The following is a 16448-nucleotide window of genomic DNA, read 5'->3' on the forward strand; positions in this document are numbered from 1 at the left end:
ACAGATATATCTACACATACATATCTATATATATTTATATATTAATTTTAAAGGGGCACCTTGTTCCATTGTATTTGTCTGTTCTGTATATATGTAAATATAAAACAATAAAAAGTTGATAAAAAAAACAAACAGGTGGGACGCTGTTGTGCTTTTTTGTGCAAAACGTCAGCTTGCTGTGCAAAGGACAGACAAGTGTCGATCTCTGTTCCCAAGTATTAATAGGACTAAAGCTGCTCCACCAGCTGACCCTGGCTACTAAGAGGTTGGAAGAGATGGGAGGCTGTTTGGACTCTGCTCCCACAACACAGCTCCTAAGTTTTGGATATGTTGAGATCAATGGACTGTTCAGCAAATGTTTGGACCAGGCAGAGGCGGACTTACCATTAGGCAAAGGTCGCCAATTGCCTTAGGCCCCAAGCTACCAAGGGCCCTGTAAAACGCCTCATAAACTTATGGTTACAATTTGTTGTTTTACTTTTCACCAATTAATTATATCTCTAAACATTGATACTCTAAAGTGCTATCCGATTGTTTAATTCATGATGAGAAACTCCAGCCACTCCCCAATACATTGGACTATTCCATTATCCTACTGCGCATCTGCCTGTGTGTTTGAAAACAAACGGCTCGGCATGCTGTAAGCTGTAGGTTACAGACGGTTAAAAAATGAAGGGAAGCTACTGAAGTGGTTCTGAAAAAAGGAAGAAGCGGGAAGAAAACAGAAAGTTTTAAGCCAAAATTCCAAAGGTAACAACCTTTTTCACGACGGCTACTGACACCACTAAGATTAACGTTACTAAAGAGCAGCAAGAAGCAGGTGCTTGCGCTAGCAATGCTAACACTGGTGAGGAGGAGCTACCCACCGGCAGTGTCAGCCCAGGTTGCTTTAGCGATGCGGGGGCTACATACAAGACAACCTTCTAGGATCCTTCGAATGGAGATGGTTACGGAACTGCTGCTTTCACTATCCATGATGATAACTATGGCAATGACGAAGATGGTGACACACACATAATACTCAGCAACTAGACCCCGTGAGTAGCAGTCACCCTAATCCATGTGTTATGATTGAAGATGATCCAGCACTTTGGCCAAAACAGCTGTCAGAACGTCTTTCTCAGATAAATAGGGACTGAAAAGGGGGAGAACAAGGGTTATGGAGGGCCCCATGCCTGTGTTTGCCTTAGGCCTCAAAATGACTAAATCCGCCCCTGGGACCAGGTTGCTGACTGCATGCTGGTAGTGAGACGGGGCATTAGTGCAAGTTAGGTCTTCCACCAGAGCCATTGCCATCCATATACTTAGAGAAAGTCTTACTCCATCAGGCCCACATTCCTCAAAGCAACAAGTATGGCGTCAAGGATGTCTTGGCTGTGGGCTTGCTCTAATGAAACAATGTCCACTAATTTAATGACGGGTTGCCATTTTCCACATGCCATGTAGACCATCTCCTTGTCTTTGACGGAGCAGCCAACACTGGAATCACACATGACAGAGAAAAAGTGTTGATTTCAAGTTTCTCCACCAAGCCAGTCTTCATGGATCCACCTATGGTCTGAACAAAGGCGCAACAAGTGTTGTCCTTCTTGTAAGAGCTGCACAGGTCCAGTTTAATTTTTAACACAACCTGCATTCCACAGGTTTGGACGCATAGCAAGGGGTGCTTCACATCATTTCTGTGAACCTCCTTTAACATCATTTAGGATTTTAACATCGTCCACACCAACGAAAAGGTTGTTCCCTTTTGCCAGACTGGGAAAAGCACGACAGCTTAAATCTCCACATCAAATTCGGCATATGGGAAGATTTCTTTCCACTCTGGAAACCGCTCTCTTTGCCTCATATTTGATAGAACTTGAGGAATTTAAGGCAATCTGCAAATAGAAAAGTACATTTTACTATACATAGTCTACAGCATACTCACATGGATGTAATTACATACTGCATCAATTTAACTTAAAGGTACAATATGTAAAATTTACTAACACTATCCTAAATGTCTAACAATTTTCAATTTCATTTGTGACACGCAACACGCAACATTTTGTCATTGAATACATGCCACTTTGCAACACAGCAATTAGCATATTGTTATATTATTACCTTATTTATTGATATGATATTTCAATATTGATTGATCCAGCTAAACATCACTACAATGTGCTGGTTGATGCTTGGTGGCAAATATTATAAGGCTACAACATCGTTCAACATGCTCATAAAGTTATTTTTAGAATGATTGTTTTGACCACAGTAAACTGTATTGGGCTAAACCACAAATAATTAGATTAGATTATACTGTATTCATCCTACAACGGGGAAATCTCTTTACAGCAGTAGCTTTTTCTTCAATAACAGCAAAAAAACAAAAACACAAAAACAAGTAAACACAAAAGAAATACAGGAAAACAATATACAATGATTATATGGTAAACTGAAAGTAAGCAAAATGGCATCAAATAAAGGTATTTTAAAGTGTGGTTGCCATGATACAAGAAACAATATTGGGGTGTAAGTGACGTTAAAATTAAATTGAATGTGTGATTAGAGTAATAAAGCAAGAGTCGGTAGCATCATATAAATTATAATAACCTGTGACCATAAATATTGAAAAGTAAGTACTTGTAATAAAATAATATAAATACCGATTATAAAGATAAACAGAAAGTGTGTGGTGTAGATGGGAGAAAAAAGGAACAGAAACTACAACATTATCAGGTAGTGCAGGTGTTGTAGAGTCTGACAGCGGCCGGGATGAATGACCTGCGGTACCTCTCCTTCTTACACCGTGGGTGTATCAGTCTGCTTCTGAAGGAGCTGCTAGGTTAGTAAGTTCATCAGTATTGTTAGCTGTATAGACAGCTGTCTGTCTGTATGGACAGATAAGTAATCTAATGCTAATTTCAATTCAAACCCCACCAGCAATTAACTCCCCAGCTACAATAAAGTTTAATGAACCATCGGGAAACAAACCATATCAGACCAAGGCCCTCGGGTCTGAACAGCAGCCATCAATAACATTTTGTCTCTGCTAACGTTAATGGCATTTGTGCCAAAAATCTCTCTGCCAAATTCCTTCCGACTACAGTGAAATTTACCCGCCAAAAAGTGGGTTAGGCACTAAACCGTTAAAATTTAGGGTTTCTTTAGCTTCAGTTTGTTTTTAACTCGGTTTGTTGTACTTACATAGTAAACAGTAGGTTTCTGGTAAACGTGGGGTTTCAGACATGCTGCTTGGTTTAAATGCGACTCCCGTTGCGTCTGTCGTCGGAGATATATATTTTTTTTTAACCGTCAGCTGGCTTCATTAAAGTCAATGCAGATCTGAGAAACAGCATCTGAAGCTCTATGCCGTCATGTCAATAGTTTTCTAATCAGCAATAAATATAACAATTTCTGATCAACTCATATCAATTGCATGCTTAAATAACATACTGTTAAAGCCCCACCCATTTCAAGACAACCCGACCCACTTCCGGGTTAAATTCTGCCCACTTCCGGGTTAGGCCCCGCCCAGTCCGAGTATATACGGATACAGATAGTTCATGTGGTAAACAGATACAGATAATGCTTTACTCGCTAATCCCTATAAATTACAAAACAAGTGAAAGTGGAGATAATTCTGGGCCGATGGGAGATCATCTGCTGCTGCACAACAATAAGCAGACATCTTGGCTGCAGGCTGTGGTCCACCTGCTCCTAATGACCAGTCGCCACTGGTTACCACAAACCCTTTTACACAAAGTAGCATTTGTTCTCATTTATATGCATAATAGAAATGGCTTTGCTAGCTGGTGTTTCTTAATTGGAGGAGCTGCCAGGCAAGATGCAATTGCACTTGTCACAGGGAGAGGGAGAGACGTCATTGCAGCTTTTCCGATGAGGAGAGCACTCAGACTTTGCACGGTCGCTCTAAGCGCTTCTAGTGGGAGCAGATCAACCGGACATGAAAGGTTGCTGATAAGTGTGCTTTTATCACCGTTTGGTTGTAAATTAGCAGCAAAGTTTACAAAACTTTTGGTTTAGTTAGCATGTTAGTAAACATGAGATTTGACTCCTCAAAGTTAACTCATGGTTAACGTAACATCATTGTAAGCCCGGTCACTGTTGGATAAATACAAACGTTGGCTGCTGGCTCATTAGCTAGCAATATTTTTAACAGTAATGTTACCCAACTTGTAATATTAACAATAAGCTTACCTGATCAGGGTGGGTTGTATTCCTCGTTGAAGCTGAAGCTGTTTTCAGGTCAGAGGCTTGTCTGTTCAGGATCTGGATCTGCTGGGTGATGTTCTGGTGCTTTTCTTGAAGTAACGTTAACGTTAAAATATTTCAGTATCCCTATTTCAGTATTAGACACTGTACATAAAACACCTTATTATGGCCGGTCAATACCGGCGTATGATTTTCGCAGGTTTAACTATAATGAGTTTGTTGTGTGTGTGTGTGATGTCAAGGAGGTTTTATTAAAAACTGTTTGCACAACACAAAATGTGTTGTCAATTTTATTGTTATCGGCGTTCATTGTTCCGCATGTCATGTTCTTTTTTGTTTTCAACTCTTGTCCCAAATTTGTGCCGAAATGTACTTTCATCCTCCCCAATCCATTTTAATTTGTCCCCAGGATGAGGGGAGGTCCTTAAGCTTGAGCCCTGGTTGGCATTTCAAACCTGATGCCTGCAGTCCATAGGCACATCAATTGAGGCAGGGCTCCACAGTGCAACCGTTTAACACATTTTCAACAAAAATAGATGTGTGCGAACTGTCAAAAGTGAAAAACCTAACGTGAACAGGCATTTTCATAATTGCATAGAGCACATACATACAAGAAATCACTGAAAACTACTGAACTGACTTGTGATGGTATTAACATATTTTGGACTGCACAGTCTTATTTGGAAAGTCCCAACCAAGACTGATGAAGCAAAACCTAAAAAACTAAATACACAGACGGCTGGGTCCAAGTAAGCGTCAGTCAGTGAGAGTGAGAGTGAGAGAGAGAGAGAGAGAGAGAAGAAAACACGGAGTTGACAGAAACATGCAGAAAAGAGCTTTGAAAGCAAGCATCAGTGTACAGCACAGGCTCTTTAAAAAAAAGCAACTTCAAAGTAGTGTGTATCACCACTGAGTCCTGTGTCAGAGTGGCCATTTTCGGCTTGTCATTATAGGCTATTATGTTTCAGTAAGCCTGCTGTGAGCGTTACCAGCGAGGCTTTTAAAAAGTAACCACAGTTGCAACCGCTTTATCAGCATTGCTAACCCTGTTTACTGAGGTAGCAGAGCAGATGTTACAGAGGCGACGTCTATCTGCGCTCCCCTTTGCAGGTAGACTTAGACTTCTCTTTATTAATCCTTTTGGGATGACTCACAAGGAAATTGAAAATTCCAGCAGCAAGCGTTGGCTGTGACGTTGCTTTTTCTACGGGGGAGCGGTAGAGACAGAGGAAGTGCTGCCCCTGATCATGCGTAGGCGGTTTCACAGCGACAGTTGAACTGTATTTAACATGTATTTTACATTTCACATGCATGCCGAACCGTGGTGGTTACACAACTACTTTATATTTAGTGTACTGATCAATAGAATATGAATTTTAAAATAGTTACGAAAGTAGCGTAAGTTAAGAGCGAGAATGGCAAGTGTGTTATATGACTGACATCAATAAGTGAGTGGTTAAGTGAGAAAAACAAGAACGAGCGTTAGTTCTATTCAAATAAATGAAATCCCTTTGCTTGTAAATGTCTCCTTGTATTCCTTTTGTGAAAGAAAAACACATTATTTGATACATTTTCATTGCGCCCTTAGGAGTTGTGCTCTTTGGGAAAAAAGTTTGCGTTGTGCCCTGTGAGGCACCTCAAATGATGCACAATGCAAATGGTTGCGTCAATTGTTTTCAGTGCATTTGACCTTAAAATCAATGTCTTTCCCCCATCTTTCTGTGATGATGGGGGAAAGACACTCTTTCGAGACAAAACTGAATTGAAGCACCTAGTGATGCCTTGTGGGAAGACCCACAGCCAATCAGAGGCAGAGTGGGGGCACACTCTGCCTCTGATTGGCTGCTACGCTGCTAAAGTTAGCCTAGCTATGAAGCTAACCAGAAGCGACTCAGCACAGCAGATAACATTTGTATTGATGAATTGATGAATAATTGTAGGTCATAATTATGTAGTACAAAAGCCTTGTTTCTTTACAACATGGAGTACACGTAAAGGTACTGGCTGTGATAGGGCCTTTATTACCACAGTTAGTCTCTACTCCACAATCACTATACTAAAATCATGCTACATTAATTGATAAATATATGATAAATATTTTAGAAGAAGTTGCTCACCGTTCTCTCTTTGTTCTCAAACACTTCATTTGCTTCTTCGAAGCTGCAGCTCTCCTCACCACATTCCCTCTCAATGTTCCCCTGTCTCAACTCCTCCAGGAAGCCATTGGCCCGCGGGACACGCTTCAGGATGGAGTGAGCATCCTTACCATCCAGGAAGGCTGCAGAACAAAAATAGGAGAATTAGATAGGGATTTTTTTAATTTCAGATCTTTTTTTATCTAAATCTGTACTAGTAAAGCTGTGTCTAGTCTAGCTGTGTCATGAAGAATATGTTAACCTAAATGAATCCACTCCTCCGAGTCATATTAATACATATATTCATTGGGGTCCCAGTTAAGGAGAGCAATGCAGCAGCCATCTTCAACTCAAGCCTATTATAAATCCTTCACCTGAACTAAATTATAACTCACTTGAAAGCCTTGTTCTTATGTCTCTTATTGCTTAGTTAACCTGGAAAACATTACAATTTGTCTGTAATCTGAATTTTGAATTCATATATTCTTATTTTATTTTAATTCTCTCAGTTTAAAATCTAAATCTGACTAAGTAATTCTTGTAGGTGATTTTGATATTCATGTGGACGTTGATAACGACGTCAGCGTTGCCTTCATGTTACTACTAGATTCAATTAGTTTCAGTCAGAGTGTACATAAACCCACTCACTGTTTTAACTACATCTTTGACCTTGTCAACGGTGTATGGCATCTGACATCAAAATGTAAGAATTAATAGTATTACCATAATATCCTTATTATTAGGCCATTCTTTAATAACTTTTGAATTTGCACATTATTTCGATAATAAGGCACCCAATACAACCGGATACTTAACTACTTGTATACGTAATAGGTGATATCTTGAGTTGTGTTCAGTTGCACCAATTTGGCTCTACCCTCAGGTGACAATATGGGGGCGTCAACATCAATGTCCTCAATCCCCATTGCAGCACTTCACTACCTGCTCTACTTTCTCCCTTGCGCTCTGGCCCACTGTTGATGGCCAAGCTGTCAGCACTGGTGTTGTTGCCCTCTGAGTTACCATCCATCTCAGCACCTGCTGCTGTAAAGTGGAGGGAGGGGACGTCAATACCACCAGTTCATCCCTGTCAAAGTCTTCCAATGCCATACATGGGAATGCATCAGCCACTTTGGGATTTCTTCTTAATGTCACCAGTTGGGGCAGTGGATTGATGATCTTTCCTGGGAGCCATCAGTCACTTCTTTGCTACAGTTCTCCTTATGAGTGTGTGTGTGTGTGTGTGTGTGTGTGTGTGTGTGTGTGTGTGTTCCTAGCTCTTGAGCAAGCACTTGTGGTTTCAATGACATCAGCAGCATCAGCTGAAATACTCTCAGTGTTCTACAGCCATGCCCAAACCAAGAGCTCCTGCATCAACCCAAAAGTCACAGCCCACTTGAGCCTCTGTGTCCCTTTCCGGCACATCACTTCGCTGCCAACTCTTTACATTGGCCAGAAGAGACAAAAGTCAAGTCCATTACACGTAGATGTTTATTAAGGTTGCTGCCAGTTCATTATTCTGGTCAACCACAACCAAGATGGGGACAAAGGCTTTGTTGCAAAACGTAAGCACCAACGCACAAACTCCCTCGGGCGTGGTCTTCAAACTCCCACACCCAACTAGCACTACATTAACCAGGTTAAGGGAGATGCCCGATAATGCTCCAGCGTCTTGCAGGCGTGGCACCACTGCTGAGCTCAGTGTGCAGGCCACAGATTTGCAATCAATCATTGCTTTCACCTCAATCGCGTCATGCACAGCAACACATGTATAGAACAGATTTTCTTTTAAAGCCACTCTTTATATTCTGGTAGATTACTTTCACACCCAGAGATGCATAATCACGCACACTTGAAAACACAGATTCCACATCCTCATCGCCTAATAGGGGAATTGGTCTACTGTACTGTGATTGGCATCACCAGACACTGCGCAAGGCAGGGATGGGTTTGCTCTTCTCCTAAACCGAATATAGGGTACATGTCAAATGAAACTATGAGTGAGGTAATTAGAGAAAAATAATCTTTTATGAAGACAAACTGTACTTACACATAAATTAATGAAATAATGTCCTATAACATAAAGCGTAATTCCAACACCTTAGACCTCTCTCCCTCTCTCTGGAGCGTGCTGGAGGCAGGGCATGTCACGGATTACGCTGCCGTCACGGAGCCGTTGATAATTTGGTGATAAAAAACTGAGTCTCTGGCCGTTCTCTGAATTTGTTCAACGATATTGGCGTCAGCTCTGAACAACAGAAGTTCCTTATTCTTCTTATCTTTTCAGTTACATTTTTGTTGGGGTCACCAGTTTGATAACAAGCTTAACACCGGTATAGTATAGCTAGTTAACCACTAGGCATCGCACTTGTCTCAGCCGCGCTGGAGTTAGACTGATGAGAGTGTAGACATCCACCCACATGGTGCCGGTAGTGCGCCTCTAAGCCACAAGTTGTTGTTTTTCCTGCAGTGAGCTTATAATGACCTCTTTGTGGTACCACTTGGATCTTTTAGGACTTTTTTATGTATCATAGAGGAGACTTTTAAGAGTAATAAACATTTGCCAGATTTTCTGTTGCAATTTGTGGGAGATTTACAAAGTTTTTCTCAAAAAATGCTGTACTACAGCACAAAATGTACTTCCCTGTCCTTCCAGACCCTAAACCATAGTTCTATTTCAGTTTGCAGCAGAAGCCTGAGCATCAGAATGCTCTGGGAAATATAACACTACCACACTATTTGATCAATAAAAGAGCCAAAGTACTGTGAAAAGCTAATTTAATCAGAAAACAGCATTACCAATAAAACGTAGTAGCAGTAATGCTTGCAATACTAGTTGGATTTAGTGCCTCTCCCCTCTAGCTTCCATGGCGCCATTTAAATGCTAGGAAGCCATCACCTGCCGTTAGCATCCCAGTCACTGTCCTTCATTTTGATGTCACTTTGACAGCAAATAACTTTACATCAGAAGCGTTTAAAGACTCTATTTGACCGTTGTTTATTTCTAAAGAAACACAACAATGTATAAAAGGCTCCATTACTTTCTACCTCAGCAAACGTTTTTGTAAAAATAGGCTAACAATTGCGTGATAACCATGTGACTTGCCGAAGCATAGTCACAAAATCACCGTATTATCAGGAGAAGATCGCAGACAGTTTCGACTTACATCAGCTGTTTAGTTTACAGTACATTACTAACGTTAAATAACATGTTAGTTAGCAGTAATTAGCTTGTGTCTATGTTATCTCTTAAAACATACCTACGCTCTCCATCACTGCGGATTGGAAATGATTGAGATTTCTTTTGGCACAGCTACCAGACAGGTTGCTGACGTCACATCTACGTCGTCGAGCTCAGTTGGAGGCTGCGCAGTAACCCTCAGCAATCACCGGAAAAAAGCTTCAATTATCCTTCACTGGTCTACGTCCGGAACAACTGGTCCATTTCTTTCTGGAAGCTGATTGGCTGAGTTAAACGTCGGCTCACCGTTTGCCACGAAAAACCAATTGAAGACAGACTCTTAGGTACACAGTCTTAGGTAACATCCCAGGTCTGTTACCTAGGATGTTACCTAAGACTGTGGTGGACAATTTTGAATGTAATAAAACTGTTTTTTATTGTACTCAGCTCATACCAAACCAACTTTGTGATTTGTGATATTAAGCTAAATAAATAAAATTGATTCAACAGAAATAAAAACTGCAAAATCGGCCCCAACATACACATGCCTTGTTTTTGGTTAATGTGTGTGTTTCATGTGAGCACCGCGCCGTACTCGGTTTACAAAAATAGCCTTTTAAATGCCACATTGCTTGTGAGTAAATAAAAGCAGTAACACGTGAACCAGCTTTAACATAGACTTTTGTTTTTAAAACTTTGCTGTGCGGTGGGTTATTTTATGCCCATGTGAAGAGTAGTTCATCTGGAATTCAAAAAGTAAAAGACACATATTAAAAGAAACTTAAAAGTGTTAAACCGACAACACATTTTAGTGTGTTTGTGGGTTAAATAGGTTCAATTAAAAGGATGGACTTTTTTCTATATTATGCTGTCACCTGTTTGAAATAGCAAGGCAAGCAACAAAACAAATGTACACAAGTAATTGATCTAAGCTGGATATGTGTGCTTGTTTTGTGCTCACCAGCGGCCATGCTTCTGCCCTTTTACTCACACTCTGGCAGACTGCAGACCTGCAGGGAGAACACAGCACAACATTAGACACGTGACAGAATCATTTAACAAAGAAACTGGAACAATGTCAATTAACAATGTGATTAGCTTCAAGTGATCGCAGGGGACAAAAGGTGAGACTGAGTCAACTTTTTGAGAAATTTCCTGCGATCTAATCAGCCTGGTTGTCTACATATTAGCTCATACACAAGCTCAAGTCTAATATCTGTCATTTTAAATTTGGCCTACAACAACAGCCAATAAGCTCGAAGCCTGCCATCAACTTCCATAGTCATGAGGGGTTGAGACCATTCAAGAAAAGTTTTTTCCCTCTGCCCCAGTTCCTTGACTACATTGGCGCCAAGGAAAACAATTACTCCTGGGACACGTCACAATGTCAGAGCGCCCGTTAACGTTCAAATTTGGCAAAACCATCTATCCAAGGCATACCTAAAGTAAATTAAAAGCTGTTCTTGAACCTTGTGGATTACATGAATGTATTTGGTCTCCTTTGAAAAGGTAAAACTCTGAAGTTTCTGAAGTCAGACTCAAGTGCTATTGGCGTTGAGGAAGAAAAGTTTGAATATACTGGAAAACCAGATTTTTATTTCCAACTGAACATTTTTTTAAATGAAAAGATGCCTGCAGATGACTATGGAGGTGACGTATTAGTCTAAAAACACAATGGGACTCCAGCAAGACGTCTTGATAACAATAATTCATAAAATGACAATTTTAAATCTGTTTTAATACCTATCATGTTTAGGCACCCTAACCCAGTAACTATGGTCACATACCACAGACAGCTAATTTGTTGTGTCAGGTTTCTCCTTTAATATGTTTGGTACTAGGAAAATGTACGTAAAGAGAAAAGTCAATGGCACTCTTGTAATGTATTTACCGCTGAACTCTCTTCAAAATGTATGTTGTCCTTTTTGCAATAAACTAAGTTTAAAAAAAAAATAGTCGTGCATGTTTTCCTTGGCTTTTTCGCGCACCAAAGACTCTCATTACTATACCGCCTCCTTACGCTGAGACTTCCTCTTTTCTTTTTTTTTGTGTTTAGAATTTCAAAAATGGCAGATACGGCTCTCTAGGCTTGCGCTGATTGGGGATTAGATCGTATATAAACTAATGAAGGACTGATTGTTTTTTCCTGCGCATAAATTAAAGCGATTTTAACTACGTATATCGACTAATGAAGGACTGATTGTTTTTTCCTACGCATAAATTAAAGCAGTTTTAACTAATTAACTATCAGAACTATAATGTCTACAATCTGTGCCCTACTGTTTATATTCTGGTGGAGCGGTTAGTCCACCTGTTGAGTCACATGATCAATACAAAGGATGAGTGAATTTTAAATCCTTAACGTTAATTACAAAGCGTCTTTTTTTTCCATGGACTGTGCTTCTTTCGGACAGTCCGCCAGCCTCTATGCTGCCAGGGGACGGGCGCTACATTAGGTCAGCCAAACATTGAGTCGGTGTAGCCAGTTTCAGTGATGAAAGTGAAAGCCGCTCTGCATATCTATATTGTAATGTCCAATTAGGTGCTGCAGCCTTTCATACTAGAAATCGGCAGATTAACCAGTAGTGGGCGAGATTGCAGTGACAAAGTGACCCAAACAGAGCTGCAATGTAACCTAAAGGTACAGACTTGACTTCTGTCCACTAAAAGTAGGAGTCTGTTGTCTGACATGTTTTTACGAATATGCTCACACTAATTCATGTATGAAAATAGCATTCATTCAGTAATAAACTAAAGATTTCAAACACGAATAGCCATGTTAGCGTCCGGGTTGGTTCAGTGGGTAGAGCAGGCGCACATTTTGAGTTTTATACCTCAATGCAGAGGTCCAGGGATCACATCCAATGTGCGACAATTTCCTGCATGTCTTTCCCGTCTTTCTCCCCTTTCTCACCTAGCTTTTCTATCACATAAAGGACGGAAAAGCCCCAAAAAGAATCGTTAAAAAAAGAATAGCCATATAAGGTAAAAATTAGGGTAAAGTGGTCCTCAGGAGGTTGGCTGGCATCTCCCTTAGAGATAGGCAGAGAAGCTCAGTCATTTGTCAGGAGCTCGGAGTAGAGCCACTGCTCCTTTGCGTCGAAAGGAGCCAGTTGAGGTGGTTTGGGCATCTGGTAAGGATGCCTCCTGGGCACCTCCCTAAGGAGGTGTTCCAGGCACGACCAGCTGGGCGGAGGCCTCGGGGAAGACCCAGGACTAGGTGGAGAGATTTTATCTCCAACCTGGCCTAGGAACGCCTCGGGATCCCCCAGTCAGAGCTGGTTGATGTGGCTTCGGAAAGGGAAGTTTGAGGTCCCCTCCTGGAACTGCTGCCCCCGCAACCCAATACCAGATAAGCGGATGAAGATGGATGGATGTTATAAATTAATTTGAATTTCTTTATTTGAACGTCTGGCCCTTGTGGCCCTTGGAAAAATGTATTTGATGATCCCTGCACTGCACTGATGAATGATTAGCATCTAGGCTGCCTACCAGGCACAAAACAACAGGCATTGCAAATTTTTGTCTAGCACTAGCAACCCTTATGACAACGTATGTAGGACACTGGCTAAATGTATACATCTAATAAACTCATACAGGCTACTTAGGTGTATAGAAGCTAGCGGCTAGTCTGGGCTGTGAACATCAGGAATGTAAATGCTAGCTGCTAGTCTGGACTGTGAACATTAGGTGTGTAGAAGCTAGCTGCTACTCTGGGCTGTGAACATTAGGTGAGTAGAAGCTAGTTGCTACTCTGGGCTGTGAACATTAGGTGTGTAGAAGCTAGCTGCTACTCTGGGCTGTGAACATTAGGTGTGTAGAAGCTAGCTGCTACTCTGGGCTGTGAACATTAGGTGTGTAGAAGCTAGCTGCTACTCTGGGCTATGAACATTAGGTGTGTAAAAGCTATCTGTATATAGGTTTGTATAGATTTTTCTTTAATTCAAAACAAAATAGTTTGGGATGTATGAACCCCTTGTCCTATTTGCACTAAGTGGGAGAGATCCCCACACCCTGTTTTACAGTTGTGGTTTTAAAACAAATATAAAGTAATTTTTACTTAAAGTACATTCTAAATGTCCTTATTACTTTTACTTGAGTAATTTTTCAGATTGGTATTTTTACTTGTAATTGAGTAATATTGTTACCAATACTGTAGTACTTTTGTACCTCTGCTTATGTATTATTATCATTTCAGTTTAGGCTATTATTTGGGGTAACTGACTGACCCCAAATGTGTTTTTTTTTCTGGCATGTATCACCTAGGAAACAGCCTGAGTTTTAAATGCTACATTTCTCTCCATTTTTTTTTCATTTCGCCCTACCTCTGGCAAGTATAGGCTCTATAAATATATATGGAGAGGGATGGGGTGTGGGGTTTCCATAGTAACTGAGACCAAGATAGGGGAGGCTCTGAATCTGGACCAACTTATTGAGTCATAAGGATACAACGAGACCCCTGTTTTAAACGAGATATATACAATATTAAAGACACGTTGGTTGTGTCCTGGAATAATAGGGACATTTGACAAACACAAGCGCACACAGGTAAGGCAATGTTTTTACATCCGCAAGCCCAAATACTGTAGATATAGTCAGGCTAAAATGACCCAATACACAATTAGATAGATAAAAACAGTCACTAACGTCTCAGCCCATTCTCGTTCGTCTGTGACGCTAAATGCATAAAAAAAAAATCATCAAGTCTTATGTTTCTTGTCTTTTTTCCCCGACACATTACGTCTCTATAGTAGCCTGCCCACATTGAGAATAATTGTGTAGCTAGTGGTTTAATGCCGTCTCTACTCAAAGGGAGGGAAATACAAAATCGTTCTTACCTTCTTTCCGCTTGATAAACGCCTTTTCCCCCATGTCCAAGTCCAGGAAACTCCCACACATCGACTGCTCATGTTAATAATAAACAGTCTAAATGCTCCCACACGGGTAAAAAAAAACGTGATTGACGTATCTGCTAGCTAGCTAATGGAAGAGAAGGAATCCCTGCGACTGGCCAATCACAGCCCTAATGAGCATCGAGTGACAAAGGGGGAAGGGGCGGGGAAATATTCTACTGAATAGAAAGAGAAAAAGAGAGAAGCAGAGGTTGTTAGATGTGTAGGTTGGTTGCACGGGCGCTGGGGTTTTCTAGATCGGATTTTCGATTCGCCAGCGGGCGACAGAGTAAAATCTTGCAAATATGTCCCAGATTTTTCGCTCTGTATACAAACTGTGTCCTTGCCTGGCATGTGTGTAGCCTACCATAGAGAGATAGAAACAACTCCACTAAGCCACACCTTGCACAGAAATACTCTGCTTCCCAACATTCTCAGTGCATGTCTGACAGGCGCTCCCGATGTAAATTGATTTCACAAAATCTGATTGGTTGTGACAAATGGCAGGATAAATGCCCTGCTAGATATTGGCTACTTTTTATCAGTATAATAGCATTTAGTTTGACTTCATTGACTCCAATACTTTAATAGTTAGGCCATCTCGAGAGACAGGAATCTAGATGTTAGTCAGTTTTTGTTGAATTGTAAATGTAGAATAGGTTAATGCCTGGGAACACTGCTGTGGTATTAGCAACCTACTCCCTTAATAGACCCAGGAATTGGACTATAGGGGCGGTGATGGCCCAGTGGCTATGACACATGTTTCTAGTGTGGGTTTGATTCCCATTCCAATACATCAACCAATGTGTCCCTGAGCAAGACAATTAACCCTTAGTTGTTCCAAGGGCGTGCAACCTCTGACATTTGTGGCAATTGTAAGTTGCTTTGGATAAAAGCATCAGCTAAATGACATGTAATGTAGTAAATATAAAAAAGATCACTGAAAGTTGAATGCAGATTACCTTTTAAAATGTGGTCTATATCAGTTTCCAATGTGAACTGTTTGCATTTTGAACCGCATGCGCAAAAGAACAATAACAATGATATCAGATAAAACACGCTGTTGCACTACAGTATCAAAATGTTTGTGTAATGGCAGCCGTCACATTAATGAGCAGATGTTGAGGAGGAAAAGAAAGAAGAGAAAAAGCACCAAATTAGCTATTATGGCCTTTTGCAGGATTAGATGTATAGATAGATAGATAGATAGATAGATATTTATTGATCCCAAAAAATGGAAATTACAGTGTTACAGCAGCACATAGGAAAAAATATACATACATACAATATACATGAAATAATAATAATAATAGAATATAAGAACAATTTTTTAAATATATACAAGATGGGAAAACAAAATGTGCAACAAGGTTATACATGATAGATAACAGTTTGTTCAGTGACCTCCCTTCCACCACAGCTTCAAAAGTGTCCTGTTTGCACCCAATCAAGGAGCCAGCCTTCCTAATCAGTTTGTTCAGTCTGTTTGTGTCACTGGCTCCGATGCTGCTGCCCCAGCAGATAGCGGAGGCGAACAGAGTGCTGGCCACAACAGACTGGTAGAAGATCTCCATCATTCTGCTGCACACATTGAAGGATCCCAGTGAAACATAGTTAAAAAGGTTCAGGTTAAATCCTGCTAAGTGTGACTACTCTGCCACCTGCTGTTGAGAGGTTGTATTTGCAGCAAACGCTAGTAGTGACAAGGGATTATGGGTAATCCTCAGAGCAACGGAGGATTTGCCCCTAGGTAACGTGTCTGTGAATGTCTGTGGGCAAAACAATGCTAACTTATTTGAAAAGCATATAAAAGTTCAGCTAGATGTATTTGCGTGAATATTATGTGTGTCTATCTAATTACGCCATGTTTTTATTAAGTTAATTGTCCGTTTATGTGTTTTATAATCAGTTGAAAATCTCTCTAGTATAGCTAGCTATGTTTGACACGATGCCGTCTTTCCAAACAGAGTATGCGCTGTTTGCCCACATGAGATGACATTCCACACTATTGTCTGTTGTGGT

At 40.6% G+C, this 16448-nt stretch overlaps 1 protein-coding gene across 2 annotated transcripts in view; it reads right to left on the minus strand.

Moving 5' to 3' along the window:
• LOC117955461 (transmembrane gamma-carboxyglutamic acid protein 3) overlaps nt 1-14622 on the minus strand; it is an 18154-nt gene extending 3532 nt beyond the window's left edge. The window contains exons 1-4 of one of the 2 annotated variants that reach the window (XM_034889992.1): nt 14373-14622; nt 10496-10544; nt 7296-7397; nt 6336-6496 (exon numbers count right to left, since the gene is read on the minus strand). In XM_034889992.1, the coding sequence (XP_034745883.1) occupies nt 6336-6496; nt 7296-7397; nt 10496-10505 (273 nt within the window). In that variant the 5' untranslated portion in view covers nt 10506-10544; nt 14373-14622. The remainder of the gene's footprint in view (nt 1-6335; nt 6497-7295; nt 7398-10495; nt 10545-14372) is intronic. The other variant, XM_034889993.1, reaches the window with a different exon arrangement.
• Nucleotides 14623-16448: the final 1826 nt, after the last annotated feature.

This window comes from Etheostoma cragini, chromosome 13, assembly GCF_013103735.1.
Source record: "Etheostoma cragini isolate CJK2018 chromosome 13, CSU_Ecrag_1.0, whole genome shotgun sequence".
NCBI classification, from domain to species: Eukaryota; Metazoa; Chordata; class Actinopteri; order Perciformes; family Percidae; genus Etheostoma; species Etheostoma cragini.